This window comes from Leptosomus discolor, chromosome 18 (genome assembly GCF_034619465.1).
Source record: "Leptosomus discolor isolate bLepDis1 chromosome 18, bLepDis1.hap2, whole genome shotgun sequence".
Taxonomy (NCBI): Eukaryota; Metazoa; Chordata; class Aves; order Leptosomiformes; family Leptosomidae; genus Leptosomus; species Leptosomus discolor.
The window spans coordinates 7,036,403-7,060,160 of record NC_141408.1 but is presented as its reverse complement, the minus strand read 5'-3'; the positions used below and the strand labels follow the sequence as shown (position 1 = coordinate 7,060,160).

The 23,758-nt window shown below is 46.0% G+C and overlaps 1 protein-coding gene across 1 annotated transcript in view; it reads right to left on the bottom strand.

Annotated features, from left to right (window-relative positions):
- Positions 1 to 6,182: 6,182 nt before the first annotated feature.
- Positions 6,183 to 23,758, bottom strand: part of GALNT17 (polypeptide N-acetylgalactosaminyltransferase 17) — a 207,772-nt gene continuing 190,196 nt past the window's right edge. Inside the window, exons 7-11 of the mRNA XM_086475200.1 lie at positions 21,912 to 22,097; positions 18,308 to 18,445; positions 16,953 to 17,048; positions 6,936 to 7,103; positions 6,183 to 6,311 (exon numbers count right to left, since the gene is read on the bottom strand). Of these exons, the coding sequence (XP_086331326.1) occupies positions 6,183 to 6,311; positions 6,936 to 7,103; positions 16,953 to 17,048; positions 18,308 to 18,445; positions 21,912 to 22,097 (717 nt within the window). The remainder of the gene's footprint in view (positions 6,312 to 6,935; positions 7,104 to 16,952; positions 17,049 to 18,307; positions 18,446 to 21,911; positions 22,098 to 23,758) is intronic.

Sequence of the window (23,758 nt, the reverse complement as noted above, 5' to 3'; positions counted from 1 at the left end):
CAAAGTGTTATGGACCGACTGCAACCCCCCTTCCCCATCCACCTGCGCTGCCTGGGGAGTGGGGAGAAGGGAAAAGAGTTGGGAACAAGTGAAGTTGAGACTGGAAAAAAGGGGGTGTTGGGGAGAAGGCGGGTTTAGTTTTTTGTTTCTCACGATCCCACTCCATTTTTAATTGCAGTAAATGAAATTATTTTTACCCCAAGTCAAGTCAGTTTTGAAATTATTTTTCCCCCATGACAGTAACTGGTGAGTGACCTCCCTGACTTTCTCTTGACCCACGAGCTTTTTCTTATTTTCTCCCCCTGCCCTGTTGTGAAGGGTGGGTGAGAGAGCAGCTGGGTGGGCATCCAGCAGCCAGCCAAGTTCAACGCCACCACACCTCTCCTCAGCTCAGCATCTCTGCAGCCTTGGGAAGCTCCTGCACATGCCAATGACCCACATGAGCGCCCTGCTCCATCTGCCATGCGAGGCTGCATTGCTGGGCCAGTTTCCCCAGGATGAGACTTCAAGCACATTTTCAGCACCACGGGAGACAACCCAGCCTCCTCAGGGGGAGCTTGCAAGGCTAAAAGGATCCTCGGTAGTTGCTGTTCTACTGTCAAAACGCCAGAAGTTGTTACCGGTTTAGTGCTGCGTGCCAATTCTGCATCTCAGCACAGCAAATCACCTTGTCCCCGCTCTGCTGTTATTTTCCTCCTGGCTGTGATTTCTGAAGAGCACAATAAGAAATTAGTTCCTGCACGGGTTCTTGCCTAACTATGAAATACTTGCCTATAACAATAAAACCCAGAATTACAATAGCCAGGAAAGACATTTGGAGAGCTATTACCCATCACGTCTCAGAGCCACCAGATGGGAATAAAATAGGAAACTCCTCCTCTGGAAAGCTCTCTGGGTTGCACAATCTTTCTTCTTGTTATTTTGCCTTCTGTCAGAGGAACAACACTTGACACAGAGGATCGGGATGGCTGTTCTAGGTAGCAATTCCTGCATGCCTTCAATATAAATATTTAGTAGTTTAGGAGACCCTGGAGCTGATGCCTAGGTTATTATTTTCCCAATAAATAGCACTGCCTTGAGCGCAACCAGCGTGCAGGTATTTCAGCTCCAAGTGCAAGCCAAAGCACTCAGGCCAAATTCTCAGCTGAGGCTCGCATGAGTAACGCAAACTTAGCAGTCCTGTAAACAGGAACCGACCCTTTTATTTCTGCCATAAATTCCTACCTCAGCCCACAGGTGAGACCTCCCTGGCGTGAGGAGCCACAGACAGCGCCAGCTGCTGCACCCAGCTGAGCCATCGGCAGGTATTTATCCCAGTAATCCTCGTGGGACATGACCTTAACCCACTTGCTCTTGACAAGATATCCTAGATAACTGGAGACCGCTGAGCTGGGATTTCAAACTCGTCATTTCTGCTATGTTATTTTATTTGAGTATGTTGCTAGAAGGATGCTGTCACTGCTTCTAAGCAAAAGGCGCAGCTGAGATCCCAGTCCCACCAGCGCTGACTTAGCTGAAAAACTGAATGAGCTGAGCAACTTCACTGGCTTCCTGCCTGTAGGAAGAGATTTAAAGCCATTAATAATTTGGGGAATTTTTCGATTTATGAGAACAGTGATTCCAGGAACCACCTCCTCCCAATACACAGGATCAGCTCACCTACAAGATCTTGGCCTTCCAGTACAAATGCAGAAGAGCACAGCCCCTCACCTTTCTGGCACCAGACTGGTGGGGCTGGAAAAGTTTATGTCCCTAAAGCTGGCACAAAGTTTTTCTGACGTTTAAAGGAGAATCTACAGATCACTTTCATTCAGCAGTGACAGGGAAGGGCCCTTAATACTTCAACCCCATGTCCTTGGGAATCCAGCTGAGATTCCTAATGGTCATATATGCTTTTCCCACTCCTCAGTCCAATGCAAGATGGTTTCTCGTCTACAAACATGAGCTGCAGAGATTTCAAATGCCTAATTTCACACTGCATAGTGGAGTGCTTCTACCTGTCTCTACTAGCAGTGGATGAGTGCCCAAACTGCTCAGTGACCAAGCACAGAGGCTTTTCTATTGAGAATCCACGAGTCAAACTTTTGACTTCGAAATGACTGCAGTTTACCTTCTCCTGAGGGCTTAGAGGGAGCTTTCTGACAGTTTGGCTTTCTGCCCTGGGCAGCACAAAGGTCCTGCTAAGGGCATCAGAACAGTAAAAGCTCACTTTTGACTTCAATCCGCCGTAAAGCACATCGGATCGTACCGTTTTCTAACCTGGACCTTTCCCCTTCGAAAGTCTTGAGCATGTATAATGCACAAGCCAAGAGCACAGGTTTTCATCTTGTGTCACCCTTCAAGAGACCTGTGGCTGCAAACAGGTCACTCCATGACGGAGCTCCACCACACTCTGCCCAAACGGGCCCACCCAGGTTGAAGGCCCCACTTACCTGGACTGATGCTAACAGCTTTGGGTCCTCAGCTCGGGTGGGAGAGCTGATGCTTCTGTCAGGAGAACTGCAACTGTGACCTTATTACACGGTGCACCTACAGATACACTTCCCTCCTGCACACAAACGTACCTAACCACACCTCGCTTCCTTACGGGGACACCACATCACTGGCCAACCTGTTCTTTAGGAGAATGTGGATGTAAGAAAGTGGGTCTAAGGAGGGCCTCAAGCTTCAGGTAACATTCAGAAACGCCCAGGCTGGGTACAGGAACGCATTCGCAAGCGATGCTTTTTTACTATGAAATGTCTCTTTTCAGCTTCTTGAATGTAACTGCATTATCTTGGTGAGTGGCAGCTGGCAGGGATGGATGAAACAGGAGGTTAATCTGCATCGGCCATCTCTCTTGATTTCTCCTTCATTTCCATTTCTTTTTAAAATGGAAGTTCCATTAAAACAGCAGCACTTTTCTATTAAATAAGTAACAGAGAAGAATGACTGCCTCTGTATCTCATCAGCAGTGAATCTTTTTAAAATCACTCAAGAGGCAAGGCTCAAATCATATATTTAATAAGAACCACTTCGATATCACTTTTTAAAGCAATTAACATATTATTAGAGATAAGCACAAGATGCAACAGATCCAGATTTCTAAGACAGATTTCTACGGTTTAGGAGGGTGCAGACCTCGGGTCGTCGCCTCAGCAATCATCTCCGCATGTCACAAACCAACGTCAGAACAGAACTGCAGTTACACGGACACAGCAGATTAAATTCTCACTTTTAATCCTGATTTTACTCATGCTGCTTCTTTTCAGTCATTTGAAAGCACTCTATGTACACCAGTGAGAATGGGCAAACCGCCTCAGCAGGGTTTCTGCCCCACCTGAGGGTCCTGGAGCAAAGTGTTCATTTCCACTGTTCCCTTCCTTTTGGATATTCAGGCATTTGTTTTCCTTATGGAGCATGAAGGAAAGGCATCTCTGAACGTTAATATTTTAAAGGATCAAAGAGCCCATCACCAGCAGGGTCCTCATGGCCAGGTCATCTCGTGTCACCTGACGACAAGCTCCCAAGCGCACATGCACCACCTCCAACAGGCAGCACAAATGCCACCAGGCAGCTGGAGATGCTCGGTGGTGCACCCCGCTTCTGCCAGGGGCTGCTGCCTCCCCAGCGGAGCCGCGTGGACGTCCCAGAGTGACTTTGGTTGACAATCCGGTGCGTTAAACAGAGCAAGTCCCTCCTGCCTGGTGGCTGAAGCACGTCCTGCCAATTACGGTAGCCGAGGTGTAGCCAGACATTCATTGCTGCTGCCGGTGACGGGGACAGAAACCTCCAGCAGCTGAAGCAGATGGAAGGCTGGGGGCAGTGACACCTTATACCACCACGATTAAATCTGACAAAGCCCATCTGTTTGGGCCCTGAGCACTGGCAGGACTAGAGCTGGACAGGGAACCGTGAATTATAGCACAGGCAACATCCAAGGGCTTTTTGGTTGTTTATCCTGAAACATGCAGGCTTTTCCCAACACTAAACAATATCTGGCTTCCACTGATGACTGACAGCAAGCTGATTGCTCAATTAAAGGGCATTTTACCATTTTGACCATTGGCTGTGACGTCTCAAATGCCCCAGACTTTCCTGGAGTCCACTTCATCAGTAAATTGCTTTTTTTAGAAGGCAGCAACAAATGCAAGGGGAAACACATCATGCACCTAAAGACATTGTGATCATATTTGTTTTATAAGTGCTAAAATTTATTACACAAGAGATGATGCAACAGCGAATAAGAGAGCAAAATTCTACATTGACTCCCTACTTTGCAATTCAGGACAACTAAGAGGTTTTACTTCATTAAGGAAGGCAAAGGAAAAAAATCAAGAGACAACCCCAGTGGATGAAGAAGTCTTGTGAAGCCTAAACGAACAATCAGTCCTATGTGACACTCATTGCTGTAGAAGGAACAACGAAATATATCTGCTTCTGTTCAATAAATTACTAAAACATCAGTTATAAACCTGCTGCATGGCATTGAAAATTAAACTCATTAAACATCCAGGTAGCTTCATCCTGATGCAAATGGAAGACAGGCATGAGTACTCTGCAGCAAACAACTCTGTGCACATCCCGTCTTTGGGAAACATATTTACACGTACATCTCATATATTAATATATTTTAGAGCACCCTAGCCAGAGGGCAACCAGAAAGAGTATTATTCTGTGAGAAGGACAGGAGATGGGCTGGATTCTCCTCTCCAGTGACTGAAGCCTGTATCCACCCATTAGTCTAGCATCGATGTAAAGCAACTTTGCAAGACCACATTTCCCTTTTCCATGTAGCCAGACATCAGGACCCCAAAACAACAGCCTCCTATGATGGCTGGGTAAATTTGGTAGCCAAGATTACTGTGGGCCCAAAAAAGCAGGTGAGATCACTCTACCGTATTAACAAGCATCAAGTAACTTCAAGGTCAAGAATTTCAGCCAAACTGCCATTTATTGGTCTCTTGCCCTGCCTTTCCCTTTCCTTACTTCACCATAGCTCATGAAGGTCTGCAGCAACATGCACTGTTTGGGGTAGACCTTGACCACAGTCACACACTGACCAGGCAGGATAGGTGTGCTCGAGCTTTGGGAAGAGAACACCACTACAAAGTTACAGAGACTACCATTACTGATGTCTTTGTTCAGAGCAAGGATGCCTTAGAACCAAACCCTATAGCCTCCATGGGAGGGAAGCCCGAGCAGGACTTTCTCTCACATTACCTGCTCTCGGCCTGTTGCACACACCAGAGCATCCATCCTCACTTCTACAAGAAAAGAGCAAAAAAACAGTAAAAGGTGGGTCTCCAAGGGGTAGTGTCAGGCCAACAGCCCTGCTGGGAGGGCAAGGTGGATCTGCAGCTCCCCAGGCTCCCGTGGGGCAGGAAGCATCCTGCAAACCTTATTCACCCTGCACGAGTCCAGCTGACACCCAAAAGGGCAGGCAACTGCCCAAACAGGCAGGCAGACATCCAAGGTCTTTTCCAAAGGGAACCCATTTGGGGTCTCCATGGGTGGGACTTGTGCTGCATGGGGCTAGCTTGGCCACTGGCAAGGGACAGGGGCCAATGGGAGATCAGTGTTTTTATTCAATAGGATTTTGTTTGATGACATCTGTGATTAAGGGCTGGAAAGATCCACAGGAGCTACCAGAGTGGGTTTTGCCTCTCCCAGACTCCAGAAAGGGGCTGCTAGATGCAGGGGCAAGAAAGGGAAAACAGAGAGAGGATCTAGCAAAACAGCACATCTTTCAAACTCAGCTCATTTGGGGCTTGGCAACCTTTTCCTCTCACAAGCATGTAAGTTTTCATGCTTGCCAGGCAGGTATATCCAGGTTCTCTCGACTCCGATCGTGGTGGCCCTTTAGGAAAGCTTGGAGTCGCCTGGGAAAGCAAAAATTCCGTCAGTAAAATGCTCACAAGACTGCATGAGCTTATTACAGTCATTCCAGCAGAAATAAGTGGTACCTTTTAGAGTGCTTGCTAGAAGAAAATAGCAGTTCTGACCCAATTTCACACAGTTGGAATCAGCTGTGGGAGACTAATACACAATAAAAATAGACACAAATGCCCATTTCCCCCATGTCCTCTCCTAATAACATGAATAAAGCTCTGTTTTGATATTTTGTCCTTTTCAAAGGAGTCCAGTCAGATCAGTCCAAGTCAGCCCTGTTTCGAGTCAAACTTCTCTGACTTTTCCACCCTTTACTTGATGAAATTTTTAATCGTCCACCTTTGTCCTGTGCAGCTGCGAAGAATCAGATCGATGCCGGCCATTCCCCTGTTCTCCACTTCCAAGCATCGTCCCGTTCCCTTGTTCAGGATGGCACCATTCTAAAATTAAAGGTTATGGGGAAAATATTAAAAAAAATTAAAGACTTGTGAAGCAAGCCAGGACCGTGTGCTGCCCAGGAGTGCAGCTGTGTCCTTGTGCATTGCTGGGAAGTGCACAGCACTTAGCTGGGCGGTAATGCAATTCAAACAATAAAATAATTCCTAAAACAATCAATGTGAATTGAATGAGCAACCTGTATCACTAACAACATGGATCCCCAACACGTCAGCAAGCAAAGGACATCTGTAACCTTTAAACAGCACAGCTACACCCCTGTGTTAGGAAGGTGCAGCACTTCTGTAGAACATATATTATTTACACCCTGCTTTGGGCAAAATTGCTTGTATTACACCACAGATTATCTGTAAGAAACAAAGAAATCTGGAAATCATCAGCAGGGCACGTGAGAGTATCAGAAAGGGAAACTTCTACTGGAAATTGTCCTAAAATATTGTCGCTGCCCCTGATCCCTCTTAACCTTTTCCCTCTGCCCTAGGACCTGGCACCTGCTGTTGTATGGGACCATTTCGTCTTCTCCTACAGCATCTCATGTCAAACACCACGTGCCACAACCCACAGTTTGGAAGCAGAGGAGCAGCATCGATAGCAGACGCGTTACAAACCTGTATAAAATTCCAGCGCTTATGGAGGCTGCTCTTGACCTTCTCGCAATCAAGGAGCTGAGGGAAGCGGCTTTTCACGTTATCCACCAGGCAGCGGGTATCCGGTAGAAGAGTCGTGGTCCCGAGGGCGCCGAGATGAAGGAATCCCTCCTTGGTGTAGCGTGCAAGCTGGGGGCAGGGAAGGAGAGAAAGACAACCATCAGTATCTTTGGAATATCATTAAAAAGCAATAGAGGAAAGGACAAGTTTGCAGAGCCCCAGGAAAAAAATTGTGAGGATGGCACACTGAGAAAGTAGAACTGACAAGAGGAAACCCAACTTTCTCCAGCCTTTTTTTCTTGCTGGTTTGGGTTTTTATTTTGCAGGTGCAGGAGAGGAGCTGAGGCACAGCAAGGGGATAAGAATAACTCTGAACCTTAAACCCATCACAGGGCAGACTTCTCCAGCCTCCTTTGGGCCTGAACACTCTGTGGGCTGGGGCAATGGATGATTTCCCCTGGTTTTCAGATGGAGCCAGCTGGCTTGGCCAGTTATGCTGGCCCAGCCTGTGGATACTCACATCCTTGGCAAGCCAGCCTTGCTTTGGCCTGCGAGTGATGCTGCTGGTGTGTCTGGCACAGCCCTCCAGCAACTCCAGCAGCAGCCGGGCAGCAACGACAGCCAAAAGGGTCCAATATAATTGGCCCCATTCCCCAGGGACACAAGCCCAAATCTCCCCTGCGGTTCAGCACTGAAGCAAAGGCTCAGGATTGCAGCTAACCCCTGCGATATCCCCTGCATCCAACCGCCCAGTGCTCCCAGGGACCCATCTCGGCTGCCAGGGAGATGCAGGCTGGGAGCACGGGGCAGTGCCGACGGTCTCAGAAGCGCTGGGCAGGCAGCACGCAGCTGGCATCAAGACGGCACCGAGGCAGCCCTGCCATGGCGTGGGCCTGCACGCTAAGGGCTCCTCCCTTTGCAGTTTTTAAGGAATCCCACCAAAACATTTTCCTAAACGTATTTAAATTCAGGAGTGAAAAGAGATGAATGACAGTGGCCTGCCTTTTATAGTTCAAGGGAAAGATATACACAGCTGCTTATTTAAATTATGAATCAATCCATTATCTAGCAGACAAATAAGGAGTATTCAGCACATTAATTAACTGAGCGTATCTGTGACCCAGATGCTTAAAAAGAGTCAGTAAATCACACTGGGAGTTTGGGTTATCTCAGTGAGAATAATTAAATATTGAAAATCAAGTTAAAACAATGTAACAGGGTCCAACTCCAGCTAGTAACTGCACATACAGTTATGGTGCACGAAGCCGATTTTGCCTGCCCTCCATGATGCTGGTTGCAGGTACAGACGTGCTGAATCCTCTGGCTGGCCTCCATGCTGCCCATCCGCCTCAGGACAGGTGCCTGCTATGTTTTGCTCCCAGCTGCTGGTGCAGCTACACTTTTAGCCAGCGTGTTGTCTATCAAAGCAAGACCTCCCCTACTTTACCTCTCCCCGAGGTCCATTTGCCAACAGTATCCATCCCCAGAGGTGGGTCCAGCTGCGGTAAGAATGCAGAAGGGTGCGTGCATGCATGCAGGGCAGCCCACATCATACAGCTGATGCTTGTGTGGGGCAAAGTACCACACTGCAGTAGGATCTGCTCTTCTGCCCCCCAAATCCCTCTGCAAGATGGTGCAGAAGAGCACACATCTTTAGCTTTACAGTAATTCCTCCTCCAAAGTGCTGTGCAGCAGAGATGGAAAGGAGGGCAGCCTGCAGAGTTAAAGCCATAACTGTCTCCCCCAGGCATGGGGTGCCTGACTGCACGATGGGGATCCTATCCAGCACTGAGCTCAGCTCGCACTGTGCCAGGCTCCCAGCAAGGGAGCTGCCCTGTGCACAACGCTGGAGCAACCTGGGAATGACTCCCTGGGCATCTCCAGCCCAGCTGAAGGCTCAGGTTCACATTATTTGTTTTTATCAGTCTGATGTTTTGATGAGTCAAGCCTCAAGCAAGTCAGTGCTCTCAGCCTGACAGCGTGTTTTTAACCACACATCTCATCTGAGTTAGTATTTCAGCACCAACACAGAGGACGAGGCCGCTTGTCTTGCAAAAAGGTATATAAAGGAAAAGACAAAAAAAGACAAGCCCTCTCCTATACAGACGGAAGATATCATCCAGATGTCCCAAATGGACAGTGCGAATTTCTCCCCTCTTGCTTCCAAAATGTTTCCTACTGTGTACATAATTAGTGTGCTAGACACTTTCTTTTTTTATGATGTTTGGCAGCTTGTCTTCAGACAGTTGGCCTAATGCCCACAAGGCAACATGATTTCTGCTCTTACACGTTATCGCCTAATGTGGTGGGAAAAATAAGTAGAGCAAAAACCAAATCTTTCCTGAGGAAGGGAGCGGGGTGGGGGCTGCAGGAAGACAAAATGAGCTGAAAAACAAACAGGAGTATTATGAAAAATGCATTATGTGCATCTATTAGATGTGTCATCTACTGTGTATAATAGCCAGATAAATAAAGCCTCGAACACGTGTCTGGATCTAGCACACTGCCTAATGCCTGATCTACTCTGCTGAGCACAGCTGAGGCTCAGCAACAGCCATTGCAGCCTTCAAGCCTGTCCAACCGTCAAACCTGAGAGTGATTATTCCCAAAAAATCCTGTCTAGCTCAAGAGTGCAAGCTCCACCACGCTCCTAAGACATCTATGGAATTTTTTTCTTTTGAGATATTTAGCCTTTGATTCCTTAATTCTCCTACTGTTATTTCGGTCCTCTCCAGAGTGAGACAGGGGTCTCAACCACAAGGTGAGAGCAGGGGGTGAGGCCCTCGGGTAAATGGGAGTCCCGTGGCGAAGGACCAATCCTGCTGCCGTTAGGTTTCTCTTGAGGGATTAAAAGGAAGAAAATACAGAGCAGAGGCTGACATTCGAGATGGTCGCACAGGCAGCTCTGGGGAGCATAGCTGCAGCGTGGCTGGCACTTTCTATCTGAATTTGCCCAGTAAGAAAAGAGATGGGAAGCACCCCTGACTCATCACCACGTAGCGCACTGACCAACATTTTAAAGAGTAGCTCCAGACAGTGGGCTCATGTAAGACCTGAGCCTAGCTTAGAAACTGAAGAGGCCATACGTATGCTTTAAATAGCAGTAAATTACACGTGCCGTTGTTATTGAAACCTTCTGAGTGGATGCAGCAATTCACCAACTCACCAACTCAGCATTTCAAGCAAACTTGCACACTTCCACACAGCCAGCACAGCCCCAGATGATGATCTCTGGGAAAGGTGGTTGATGAGAATTCATTTGGCTACATACGAAAGCTGAGTGAACAAATGTAATAGTGTGAGGCTTCTGCAAGTGCTCATAGGGATATTCAGCATCAGTGCAAAATACCCCCAGGGTAACAACACTCCTTGGCTCACGAGACCACAAGAAGGGCCTGCCATGATCAGGATTTCAATATGCTCCTTCTTTGGATGCCGTGTTTGGGAGTCTCAGCAACGTAACTGTTTAAATCCTGCCCTTTTGCCCAGGGCACCCAATCCACCCAGCACCACCTGAATAGTCTATGCTCTTCCCCTCTCCTCCTCATCCTCACAGCACAGCCAGGTAAGCTGTTTTGTAGGATCTGGGAAGCCCTTCCACCAAATGTCCTCCTGCTGGACCACACTGGTTTTCTCCTCTCAGACGTTTCCTGAGGACTGTCCATCCTGTTCTTTGTTCTTTCACTGCTGACCACCCCAAAAATGTCGCCTATGTCAGCAAGTGACTCAACAAGGCTACTCCCTCGGAGATCCCATGGCTGCTTTGCAGTCACCCATGATTTCCTCACACAGTCATCATGGTGCTTAAAGACAATAAAAGTTTGTCTTTTTTTCAAAGGAAATTATTTCATTGATGAAGAAGGAGGTTTTGCCAAAGTGCAGTCCACTCACAGGAAGTCAGTGACAGTCACTGAACCTGTTAAATCCAGTGATATTTCATGTAACAAAACTGTTTTCCTGGCTTTGTGGCAAAGCAAATGACTAAAGTCACCTGAGTTTAAATTTTGCTCTCTCGCCCTCCAAAAATATATCTGCCCTTTAAAGTGATCTTTCCCACGTCTCATTGCCTGCTAACCAGGTTTGTCAGCCTCCAGAAAGCAGACCAAGCCAGGGACGAGCGGAACGAACAGTGAAGGATACAGACAATCCAGCAGGAAAAGGACACATATGGAGGTACTAGCCTGAGGAAACGCCTGAAGGAATTACCCAGCCTGGCACAGGCCAAGAAACAAAGGAAAAGACCAAGAGAAAGGACCAGAGAAAAACAGTTTAAAAACATTAACAAGCTAACCATTTAAAAGTGGTTAACTTTGATGAGGTCTTAAACCCCTTAATCAATGTAAGTGGCCCAAAGCCACATCCCCAGACAGAAATACTGATTCATACCTACAGCCTCTTACGAACACCCTTCCAGGTAAAAATGCATTTTGCAAAGCCCCCACCTTCAGGTACCACTTTGGGGGCTGCTTTGCCCTGGGGGGGACCCACAGCCGCCGCTGATGCCGGGAGAGCGGAGGGGCACACGGCCACACGTGCTCGCTGCATCACTCAGCTCTCCCATCAGCACACTTGCACGACCAATACATCTTCTTTGATTATTGTTTCTGGCTGGCTGCATCTTGGGGATGGGAGGAAGTTAATTAGACATCTTAGCACCTGGGAAATAAAAGCCTTGATGACCTTCATTGACTCTATTGGAAAATAATCTAGGGTTGTTTAGCTTCCTTTCTGCGCTGAGGACATCATCAATTAGTAACCACAAGTAAAGCGTACAGTATTTTCTTTTTAACACAATTTAATCTGATGTGCTATTTTGTCACCCTTGATACTGCCATGTCCCGGATGATCTCAGTATTGATGGTTTTGTCCTCAAGTTCTGATGCTTAAATAGGCAAAACATATTTTATCCTATAATTAAATGAAATGCTCTGCTGGGTGAACATTATCTTAAGTTTTATAGTATTATAGTGCTTTCTATCACCTTAATATATCACCATAGTTCTGTCACTCCAATGAGGTATTACTATATTATTAGTGTAATACATCATTATGGCAAGGTGTTTTCATGATGTATTGCTTAAAAGATGAAGCCATCAGGAGGAAAAAAAATCCACGAGCAGGCTCAATATAATTACAGGATAAAAGGATACTTCATCGTTAAATCTGATAATGGTTTGACCTGGAAGTGAATGAAAGCAGGGAGAATGGAAAGCTAAAGGGAAAACATGAGAAAAAACCAAAAACTTCCCCCAGGGATAGATGTTACAACAGCAGTGCCGTGAGCAACACCCAAGATCTCATCCGCATTCAGCGCTAGGTATGGGACCCATCACACTTAACTGAATCCGTCTGAATGCTACACACTTAGCTTAAACCGATTAGCAGTCATGGCAGAGAGAGCAGAAACTCAAGATACGATACAAGCTGCCCTGCCTGAACGGGACAAATCTCTCCCTGCAGAGCAGGTGATTCCCCTTCTCTCTGTGTTGGGCTGCTCACCTACAGATATGCAGCCGCAGCGCACAGCAGCACAGTGTGGGGATGGGCTTAGAAAGAGCGAAGACTTCCCACAAAATCCCAACACTACCTGGTGTGGCAGGGAACAGGACCCGCCACACCGCTGTCCTTGCATCATCACAATGCCAGCAGGGAGCCTACACCTCACCCTCGCTCACTGCAGCCAAGGAACCTGCCCCTGTGAACGCGTGTGAATGCGTTTCAACGAGCAGGGCTGGACCACAGCATCAGAGAGAGAAGTGGCAGTTGTAGGAGACTGCACAAACTTTGAGCGCAGGCACCACTGTGTGTGCTCTCGGATGCTGAACAATTCAAAAGGGATTGCAAATCCTTGTGGTTTATACATGTATACATATATATAAAAAACAAGTGAGCTATTTGAACAAAGTGCTTACATTACTTCTAATTATATTCCCAGCAATTACAACATGCAGCCCATTAATTAAACAGTAGTAGTGGAAGTCCAATTTATTTTGTGTGGTGCCCATGCTTCTGCAAAAGGCTAATTTCAAAGCTTCTGCACTCGCTGATAGCTCCTTTTAAAAAGCATTTTCAAGGAGTTAAACTAATTGCACGTATCACAAAAAACAAGAACTGCCAAGAACTGGCTCTCAGCTGGAGAGGGAAGGGACAATGTAGAGGTGGAAGACCAAGAAGAAAAATCTGTGCTGAGCTGGCACGACAGGCGAGCTGAAGGGAGCTTCAGAACATCAGGTAGGAAAAGAAAACATCATTAAGTCTAATCACAAAAACAGCTGAGGAAAAAATAAATAACCTGCTTTTAGCCATTCATCTTAAAGCCCAGGTTTAGCAGGCAATGTCAAGCTAATTCAGTTTCTCATACTATAATGCACTTAGAGGTTTAAGTTTCCATCCAGAAAGTCCAAAGGGCAGTTTGTGCCACTTAAGAAAAAAAACTGGGTGCATTTAAACAACAGCTAGGTTATATTTAGCAGTGACTCAATCAGCCACAGTTGACTGATCTTTGTTTAAAGGCAAGGATAAACCAAAGAGAGATTTATCTCTACCCAAAGGACACCTGCAACTGGTTCCTAGGTTCAGGTGGCTCCTGAAGTTTGCAGATCACACTCCGATGAGCTTTGGGATTGCTTAGTCCTGGTAAGCCTGGAAAGCCCAGGGTGGCCATATTGTGAGAACGGGCTCTTTACACATTCCCTTCACTTGAACTATGTATTTTTTTAGCTGAAAATGAACCTCCTCAAGAATGCTGGACCCCATTCACTAAGGGTCCCACAGCTGCAGTGACCTGCAGCTCTACATCCCCACTGGGCTCCATCTCAATGATCAACTCATCCTCATGCCAATGAGGCTCATTTTGCAGGTGGAGAATTAAAAGACACATGTTTAAGTCGCATTTGAGGTCCCTGACAGAGCACAGACCTGACATCCTGTCTTGCTAAGCTCTGATTAGTGCTCCAGTTTTTCACCCAGATTTGATGAGCTAATCCTCAAGACATGACAAAAAAGTCAGATCTTGTCTCAGGAAAGCTACCAGGAATGGGATTACAAGTTCCCAGACCCTGGGGGGCAGCTACAAGATTTTTCTGTAAACTCTATTGTTTTTCCCCACCTGAAAAGCAGCAATTGTGGCACCTCCCTCCCTCGTAAAGACCTCCTCCCACGCACAGGCTGCAGGAGCACTGTGAGGGAGCGAGACTGACGTTATCTGCAATGTCCAATGGATTAAAGAAAGTTCTGTTTTCAACGCTGAGTTTTCTTCTCTCTGGTATTCACACAGGTATTCAATACTGGGCTATTCAAAAAAAGACACTCAAATCCAAGATGGGCTACAACTCATCATGGCCTAGGATGCAACTGGAGCCAGCAAACTGGTCACAGCAGCCTCTGTTTGAACTGGAACGCTCTGATGCTTAAATTGGAAATCTGCTCAATAAATAAATTACTACAAGCAAGCTGGGGAACCCTACTGTCTGGTGGGGCACTTTTCTTCCTCTCCCTGCTCTCCTTTCTGATTCATGGAAGAAATTTGCACAGGCAGGGTTTTATTATGAAGTACCTGCATGTACTTAATAGGATAGTCTTTATTATGTTATATTTCACAGTTTTGGTCTTAATGAATGCAACAACCTCAGTGTTGAGCTTTCTTTTATATCATTATGAAGGAGCCAGAAGTTTCCCCTCTCCATTCCTGCATGGAGATCCCAGTGACCCTGGAACAGAGGTGCAGGGCAGGCTTACAGAGCTCTTGGGAGCAGGAATTCAACCACTGGTGTCAAGCATTTCTAATTCATGCACTTGGGTTGAGATGAAGGTTTGACACAGTAACTTGCCTTTGATGGTACATTGCTGTGTCACCTGTGGTGCTTCACCACAACAGTTTGCTGTCGTGCAGTAATTTCAACAGGACTTAGGTGCTCACAACACTTTAGACATGTGGTCCTGCCCACAGCCTAAACCTGTGTCATCTGCCAGCACTTACAGCTCTGGTTTGGGGGTGTGATGTTAAAATAAGCTGTTGGAAGACACAGCCAATGCCAGAGTAATAAACATCATGATGCCAAGACAGAAAATGGTGGAATGACAAGCCAGGGCTGCATTACTGGGTAAGGGAAGAACACAGCCCACACATCACAGTGACCAGAATATGTGCAATGAGAGGGCGGGTCTTCCCTAAAAAGACAGATTGTTGTGCTGCTAATAAAAAGAAATCTCTGTAGGCACCTTAAACTTACTTAACTCATCATCTGGGCACAGCTGGGATGGGATTGTCTCACCTAACCTCCCCCAAATCGATGTTAAGCTTCCAGTGTTAAGACTCGTCCTCTCGGCAATGGAGACCAACAGGCAGGACCTATGCCACCGTGCGAGGTGCCATGGGTATCCTTCCACAGCACACCTTGCCTTCTTTTGAGAGAATGTGGATGATGGCTTCAGCCTAGAAACTTGGCATTCAGACACTTTTAGGTATAGTTTTGCCCCAATTTGTAAGCAGATCAGTAGATGCAACCCCTTCAGCCTAAATGTGGGTGATCCAGAGATGGTAACAGGGAAATACTTCTGAGCCTGGCAATGAGCGTGGACTTTTCAACAAACAAAAAAGAAAATGAACAGAAGAAACAGCCTTGTCACGGAGGAGTTTATCCCTGTTTCCACCCATCGCCACTAGACACCATGCAAGCACAGTGGCGGTAGGGCCTGTCATCTGCAGCCTCCCTGCTTTGGCTAAATTTCCAATATAGACAGCCACAGCATTTACAAGGGAAATGAAATCAAAAGCAGGAGGTTGAAGTCAGGTATATACATCAAATCCTGACGATAAACACCCAGAGCCTCACTGGATAGAGCTAAAATGCCAGAAGAACAAGTGCTGCTACTGTGTGGCTTTAGGGAAGTCAGGCATGCTTCTGGTAATGAAAGAAAACCTAAAAACCACATTGGGATACTTGAAAACCCCATGTGTTGTAAGGTGGCCATTCAGCTTCCAGACCTAAAGGAAACTTGTTGTATTTTCTCCTTAAAGACTGTAGGGCAGAAGGATATCGTCCTAAGGGATTTGTATGATGAGATAATAACCACAAGAAGTAAAAACACAAAAGGAATCACAGGATTTAGGAATAATACTGAAGTGAGGATATGGGCAGAGATAAGAGAAAAACAGACAGGAAAAGTTAGTGGGGAACTGGGTAAATTATCCCCGGAGCTGCACATCCTGAATGTCCAGCTTAGAGTCTGCCATCGCTTTAACAGATGCCAGCAGCGACAGAGCTAGTGTTGTACCCCGTTTTGTCCCAACTCTATGGCAACCAAACTAGTGGCAATCCCATGCTGCTTTCTTCTTAAAACAATGTAAGAGATAAAACTACAGAAGAGGTTGAATTAGATCATCATCACTAACTTTTAGTATTTGACACATCCACTAATCCTCTAAAAGATATAAGATCTAGAGTGAATCTTGGAATGACCGCTTTTAACGTAGAATAATCTTAAAATTAGGATAAGAAGCTTTGGGTTTGCTCTTCTCCATCTGGAGAGGCAAAAGGAGTGCTAGATAACTAATGTTATGGTTAATTCTCATCCTGTTAAAAAGCACTGTATGTTTTCTTTACCCAGTTGGTACCTTTTTACTCTGCTGGGTGAAAAGAGAATGGAAATGTCTTAAAATGCTCTGCTTATGTATGCTCTGCTCATTGGCTATTTGCTTTCAGCATTATTTACCCTCATCCGGAAGATTTTTTCAAATTATGCTGTTAGTTGCAGCTCTCACCTGATTACAGTAATCCAGAAAATAGCTACTCCAAGAGTGGCTGGGAAAATGCACCTTTAGATCCGAGGTGTGTTTCACAAGAAGCTGGGCCTTATACATTTGAGAGAGAAGCCAACAGACAAGTTGCACATCCATACTCGGTCCTCTGTCCATCCAGCCTCTGCTGGGTACCGCCTGCTCCCGGCACGCATGGTCCCAGCACAGTAACTCCTCACCTGTGGTCCCCAGCCGTGGCACGGGTACAATATTGCTGTGTGGTTCTCCTGCGGGCCCTGGTCAAGGCAGACATCTTTCGCCTTGTTGTTTCGAAGCTGTAAGAAATAAAAAGTGCAGAGTTATATGGCCCTGTCTCTTCAGAGATAAGCAATAAAGTGATGTGCAGCAATGTCTCTAGCTTCTCTTGCTATAGAAAGAATAAACAGTGCTATATCACTAGGCATAATCAGGCAGAGAAAGGTTTAGTGCGCCATATGTTTTCCTTAAATACAGGGCCTAATGATGACTGCTCTTATATAATAATCACCATTCAAAGGAGCCAACTTCCTTGAACACAGTTTTCTTTGTATTTGGTCATGTGTGGCGGTAACAAACGTATTTTTAGATCGCTGTCAGCATGTTGCCAGGAGCCCGAAATCAATGCAGAATCGCTTGTATTTCATCGAAATCTCAAAAGTGCTCAATAAGGCAGGGAAAAAAATTCATCTAACACAAGGAGCCCCTTCGAATCGTCGCAGGGATGCAGGAGGAGACAGAAGGATGGCAAACCAGCCACCAGGTAGTGAAGGACACACCTCGGAGGGAGCATGGAAGTGCTGGGTTCATGCTACAAAGCCAAACGGCCGCAGAACCCCAGCGACCACGTATGTTAATACAGAGTTAATAGGCTCTCTCCAGTCTCCCCATGTAGGGCAACTGCAATAATGCCTTTGAAAATAGTACTTTTTGGGAGGTTTTAGCTTGAAGGCATTAAGTAACTTTGATAATAAATCTTCCTTAAAATGAATGCCCATCTGGGGTGCTTGGGCTGTGCTTCAAGAAGCCTTCTCAAACTGCCACTATTCCATGAGACCAATTGCAACAGAGTATTATCAGTCCCCATAAATGTCTGGTTTTATATTCCCAGTACAGTCTCAAAGCCAGCAGAGATTGAATTAAGTCTCCTTACTTTATCTCACCCTTAAGCTGTTGTGACAACACACTGTATCCTACAGAGACCTTGTAAGGAACTAGGCTGAGTTTAAGTCAAAGGGTTTTATAAGATGACTATGTATTAAAAATACACATACAGCTGCTTAATCCTTGAATCGAATCTCAGTAATATAGATAATTTTCTGTCAATTCAGTAAATGAGGTATTAAAATATTTTACTGTATACGGTCTCCAAGATCAGAAGTAAATCCCCAAGAGGTTTTTAGAAGAAACTGTGAACAGATTTATACAAATTTATATAATTATACACAAACAGTAGGTTTTTATTTGCATTCCTCTCCTTCGAGGCTATTTCTCATCAGAGACTCACCAGCTGTAAATATTACCAGTCTGATCTAAGGGACTGCGCAGCCTTAATTACCTCGCCATAAGCAACGGTGTTGTTGTATCTTCTCATTTCTGGATAAACATGGTCCAGGTACCACTGGAAATTTTTACACTTCAAGCTCTTCCTTAACGCTTTTCTCTCGGAAATATCTCCAATATCAATACCTGGATTCTGAAAAATAAAGACACAGCATGTCACTGAACAATTACTCTTAAAAAAGATTTAAAATGAGCGTATTTCACTGATGTTTGGTATCACTTTCAAGCCACCTGGAAACTGCCAATGGCTAGGTAACTCCATGTAGAGGCCATGCCAGGGAATTTTGTCATGTGTGTTCAAGGCTGAAATCATCCTCACAGAAGTCAGAAGGAAGACTTGGGTTTCAGAGCTACGGTGAGGAGACACGTACTTCTCTCGTAGGTTTTGAAGGCATCCTTGCAATGGCTACCAGACTGATGCTGGACACATTTTGGTCCTGGGAGGTACTTCAGAAAAGAGAATGCAAATGGAGAAGAAAAGGTTTTGGAGGAAACATGAGAAGTACAGTGCTACAGAGGTGAATCTTCTCATCAATTCCCCTGGGCTTTGGATCCATCTGAGAAGGGCTGAATCTGTTAACGGGCACAATGACAAAGTATTTTTAAAAGATCTCACCTCCTGTTTAGATACTGATGTATAGAACTACCAGAAGAGTTTAACAGCAAATGTACATCAGGACTGGAAAGATGGTCCCGTGCTGAATCCTGGAAACGCAAATCCCTGACTGTGCATTAAGGACCAAAACCCTACCCCTTACACACCAAGGGTGTGCGACCCTACTAAGAGGCAGCACAGAGGATAGCACAGTTAAAAGGTATAAAATAAGGGGGAAAGGAAAAGAAAAAAAAAAGAGAAAGGTTTAAGATTCATCTGTAATAGACCAGATAGCTAAGAATAAAGGATAAAAATTACAGGAGAGAAGTTGGGGCTAAACCTCAGAAAAACCTCTTGACGATTTGGACAATTACGTGGTGAAACGGTCTCCCTGGAGACACAGAGGAACCCCACTACTCAAGCCAATTTAAAAGCAGACAAAGCCAGGGTATCTGTCCCCGGAGGAATAATCTTAAGGAGCTGGGAGCAGGGGCTGAAAAGAGCTGCCCACCTTTAACTCTTCATTTCATTACAGAATTTGGGGAACTAATGCAGTAGCCAGGTGAAGGAAACCAAAGGCACATTGCAGCCCCTTTTACTCCTTCCTACAGGTCTGGGTTTCTACTCTATTTTAGCTCCTGCTCTTGTCTTTTGCAGTGATCATTAAATACAGCTGGGAAAGCAATTTTCCATTACAATGCTTGTAATGATCTTCTAATGAATTATTCACTCTGCTTTAGAGAAGACACCATTTTAATGCACGACTGGTAGCTCATAGGTAAAAATAAAGATGATTCAGTGTAGACAGGTAGGACAGGCTGAAATCTGAGTGGGCGAGACAGGATGCAGAGGAAAGCAGGACCACAAACCAGTCAGCACCTGAAATATCCAGTGCAGGGTGTCTGGCTTGGTTTTGAATATAGTGGCATCACAAAATAATTCAATGTATATCCATAACCCCCTGCACAATACCACCTGTCAAACAAGGCTTCTCTAAAATTAAACCTCGATTTTACTGGTAAGACCTACATAAAAATCTCGAATTGTTTTTAGGGTAACCCAGATCTGTTTTGCCAGACCCAACCCCAGTGCTGATTTGTGTGATGCTGCCTTTTCCGAGCCATACAGGACCTGCGGCTTCCCAATGAATTTTAATCCCTTTTTGCTGCACTCCAAAGCTGTTCCTGAGCAGGGGCATGGTGCTCATCACAAGGAATCAGCCCAGGGACTGGGGCTGAACCCATGGTAATTTATGATCCCTGCCTATGGGCATTTGGATCTTGCAACCAGTATTTAAGAGAGACCTGCAATCACTCAGTCCTGCAGGAAACTGCCTCTCTGAATGCTTGGAGCAGTGCCCGACACAGCCAGTGCCCTCCTGCAGCTTGCTGGGTAAACAGCATTTCTTTCCATTTCTATTAATCTATTTCCCAATAATGAAGGACTCCAGGACTCCTCACCACCCCCAGGATGACAAACCGGCAGTGCAGGCTGCTCATCGACCCTTCCCAGGTACCTGTTGTTCTCTAATGCAGTACAAGTTGTGACTACCGTGGCTCTAAATGCCAGTAACTCTCCTCAGATGTAACCTTTCCTCAGAAAGCAGCAGCAGCTCACGTTTTTATGTTTTAATGTTTTTCAAAAGACCCTGGAGCACAGCGCTGCCAGCCGGGGACGCTGCCGCAGCAGGATCAGGACCGCAGCAGCTCTTTGCAGAGGTGTGATCTGCAAGGTATGAATATTTCGCGTTTATTTTTAGCACCAAAATGGTGGCTGTAAATAACTGCTCACACAGGGTCTGGCCACTCGTGGCAATGAATTCTCCTCACACTTGAACAGAGCAGCACAGCGCTTGCTTAAGTACACTGCAAGTGGAGTGGGTATCTGGGGGTCTGCAGGGCACCCAGAATCCTCATGCCACCCATAACCTGGAGAGCATCGCTACCTCCCCCTCCCCACAACCCCTTTTCTTCTGGCAGGACCAGAGGCAGGACATGGGGTGATTGGCCCAGCCGGGGGCGTTGCCAGCACGCTCCAGGCAACGTGCAGAGCTGGGAGGCAGGAGATGCTTTCATGATTAGACCAAACCTGCAGGGAGACCAGAGCCCAAGCAGAAGCCTTGCACCCACATAAAGTCCTCCTGGAGCCTACACAGCTTTACGTAGAAGTGCAGGTAATGACCTAGGGAGGTCCCCGTGCAGGATGCATCCCTTGGGCATGGTCAGCTTGTCTTGCTGGTGGGACCCCACAGTTTTCCAAAGACGCACCATGCTGCAACATGGCAGGATTTACATGAAAAATAACACGTCAGATCTAAGAAAATCTGATCATTTCTGTGCACAAATAAATATGACTATCAAAGCTATTTAAAGAGAGTGTTTCTGGAGCAATTACATGTGGTGCTGCTGGAAGGGGATCTCTTCTCCGAGCCACCAACCTCCAACCCTTTACCTCTGAACACAGTTTCTAAGCGCCGATGGCCTTGAATTTCCCAACACTGGGAAATTGAACAGCTGAGGCACCTGGACCACACACTGTCTGCAGTGAGTTTGGGGCAGCGATGGCACCTGCGAGCTGGGAAACCCGAGTTGGGCTGCACGTGACACGGACCTGCCCGAGCCACAGCAAAAAACCTCACGTGCTAATGATGCTGATATTAATAATCTTCTGCCAACTGACTTTACAGACAGACTCCATCTGCAGAGCGGTGTCATGACATAAACTCATGCTGTGCAAACACTCAATGAGGAGATAAAGACTACAATGCAGGTTTAAATTTTAGAAACGAAAATAAAAAGGCTGATGTGAACAGCAGGAATTCCTCCAAAGTCTGCAGGTTTTGCAGCATCTCCTTCAAAGCAGAGGGAGCTCTGCTGACTTCCACCACTGGGGATGCAAACCAGGGTATTTAAGGTTCTTCTTCACCCAGGGGCACCAAATGCTCTACAATTCAAGCTTTTAACCCAATAAAGTGAAGATTTAGGATAGGGTGCAACGGCTGTACCTCCAGCGGCAGGTTCCACGCAATGTAGACGTGCCATTTGTAGTCGTCCATCCACACCTCGGCCACCCGCAGAGCGTTGCGCTTGGTGTAAAAGCCAATGTTGTTGTTATAGGGCTTCTTCTTGCGCTCGATGTGAGCCACCCTGGAGCAGGGCAGGACCTCCATGCTGCCACCACACAGCCACACCTGCAATGCAACCGCACAACACCGTCAGCACAGGGCTCTGCCACGATGCAAAGGGTCTGCATGGAAGTTAAAGAGAAAGAAGTGGCGGGTTTTGAGGTTTCTATAACAATCTGGCGAGCACCGAGCATCTCATCATCTAGCTGGCAAGTGGAGACCCGTGACCAGGTTTGGTCTTTGCTCAACGGTGAGACAGGCAGAGAGAAGAATTTAACCTGTGCCCACAGCAAAACAAGTGTCAACTTTAGAGGGATCAGGTTTATATCCAGCACGTGGGATTAATGCGTTGTAGGATCAGGTGCTGAGTTTACAGTGATGTTGCTACTAAATAAAAAGGATTAGTGACTGGAATAGTTGAAACAATTGCAAGATTTCCTCCTGCAGAAGGGATGACTCACTGAAACATATGGCAGGGACAGATTTCTCCCACTTGAAAACATTTGTTCATTATTTTTCTTTCACATGCTGTTTAAAATTCCCTTAAATCACAGATTAGAAGTTAATAAAATCTTTCTTCTTTATATCACATGGAAAGGGAATTCGCAGAAAGACTTGCCATACCTGTGTTCTTTCCTCCTTTTTTGTCTTCACCAAGAGGTTATTTATCTTAAATTAAAAATGCATATCCAGGACACCAGGCACTGGGCAATCATTACAAACACATATGCCAAACAGGCCTAATAATCCCAGTTTCGCCTATTTTGCAGTCTGCTCTGCATTATCAATTTGCACAGTTGTTATAACACCCATCGTTTCTGGGATCCCTTCCAGGCTCGCCACCTTTTATCCCATCTGCATTCCCTAAATTTTACCGACCCTGCTCAATCCGCTCTCCCAGCAGCACAAGGAGCCTCCTGGCTGTATCAGCTGCCCTTTTTAATCTCTAAGCCGTGGGTTTAGCCCCCCCAATGTAGGGCACATGCACATCCCAAGCCCAGGTGATACTAGTAAAGGGCAATACAGCAGGGAGATGTCTTCCCTTGGGGTAATCCTGCTACTCAATGCTGTTCTCACTTGGACTGCTGCAGAATATAGGAGCCTGCATCAAAAAATCAGAGCCCCATTTTATTACCTGGTGATTAAACATGTAGCAAAAAAATTCCACCTTATTCCTGTTCTACCATTTGACCTTTCTGAACACTTTTAAATACAATTTCATGCCTCCAGAGCAAATTCACAGCTGATGTCTAAGACGAGGGGCGTGCCCATCCCTCCTATCCAGCTGCAACCACGCTCATCTGTGGCCAGCAAAGTCCACAAGGTCTGCTCGAAGTTTTGCAACAGGCCACATGCTGGCAAAGCAAATATGAAGTGGACAAGGTAGTTCCAAAGAAAAAAAAAAAATTAAAGGAATATTCTCAAGACATCAGTTTGACAGAAACTGCCCATGTTTCTTGCCTGCACAGTTCTTTAGTTTCTCAGTCTCCGTGAAATAAGAGCATCGAGCTCTGCCCTTGGGTGCTCCCAAAGCTGTTGGGTTCAGCCACAACGCTGAATAAAACTGCCAGTCCTGGAAGATCCCCAGCAACACCTATTTTTGTAGTTTCAGGAATTTGTTATGTTTTGGCCTGATTTGAGATCAGAATAATTTTTAAAAAAATGTAAAAACAGTGACATAATTGATATGTCATTTCCCAGCAAGCTTGCCTCTAGCAGTAAAGGTG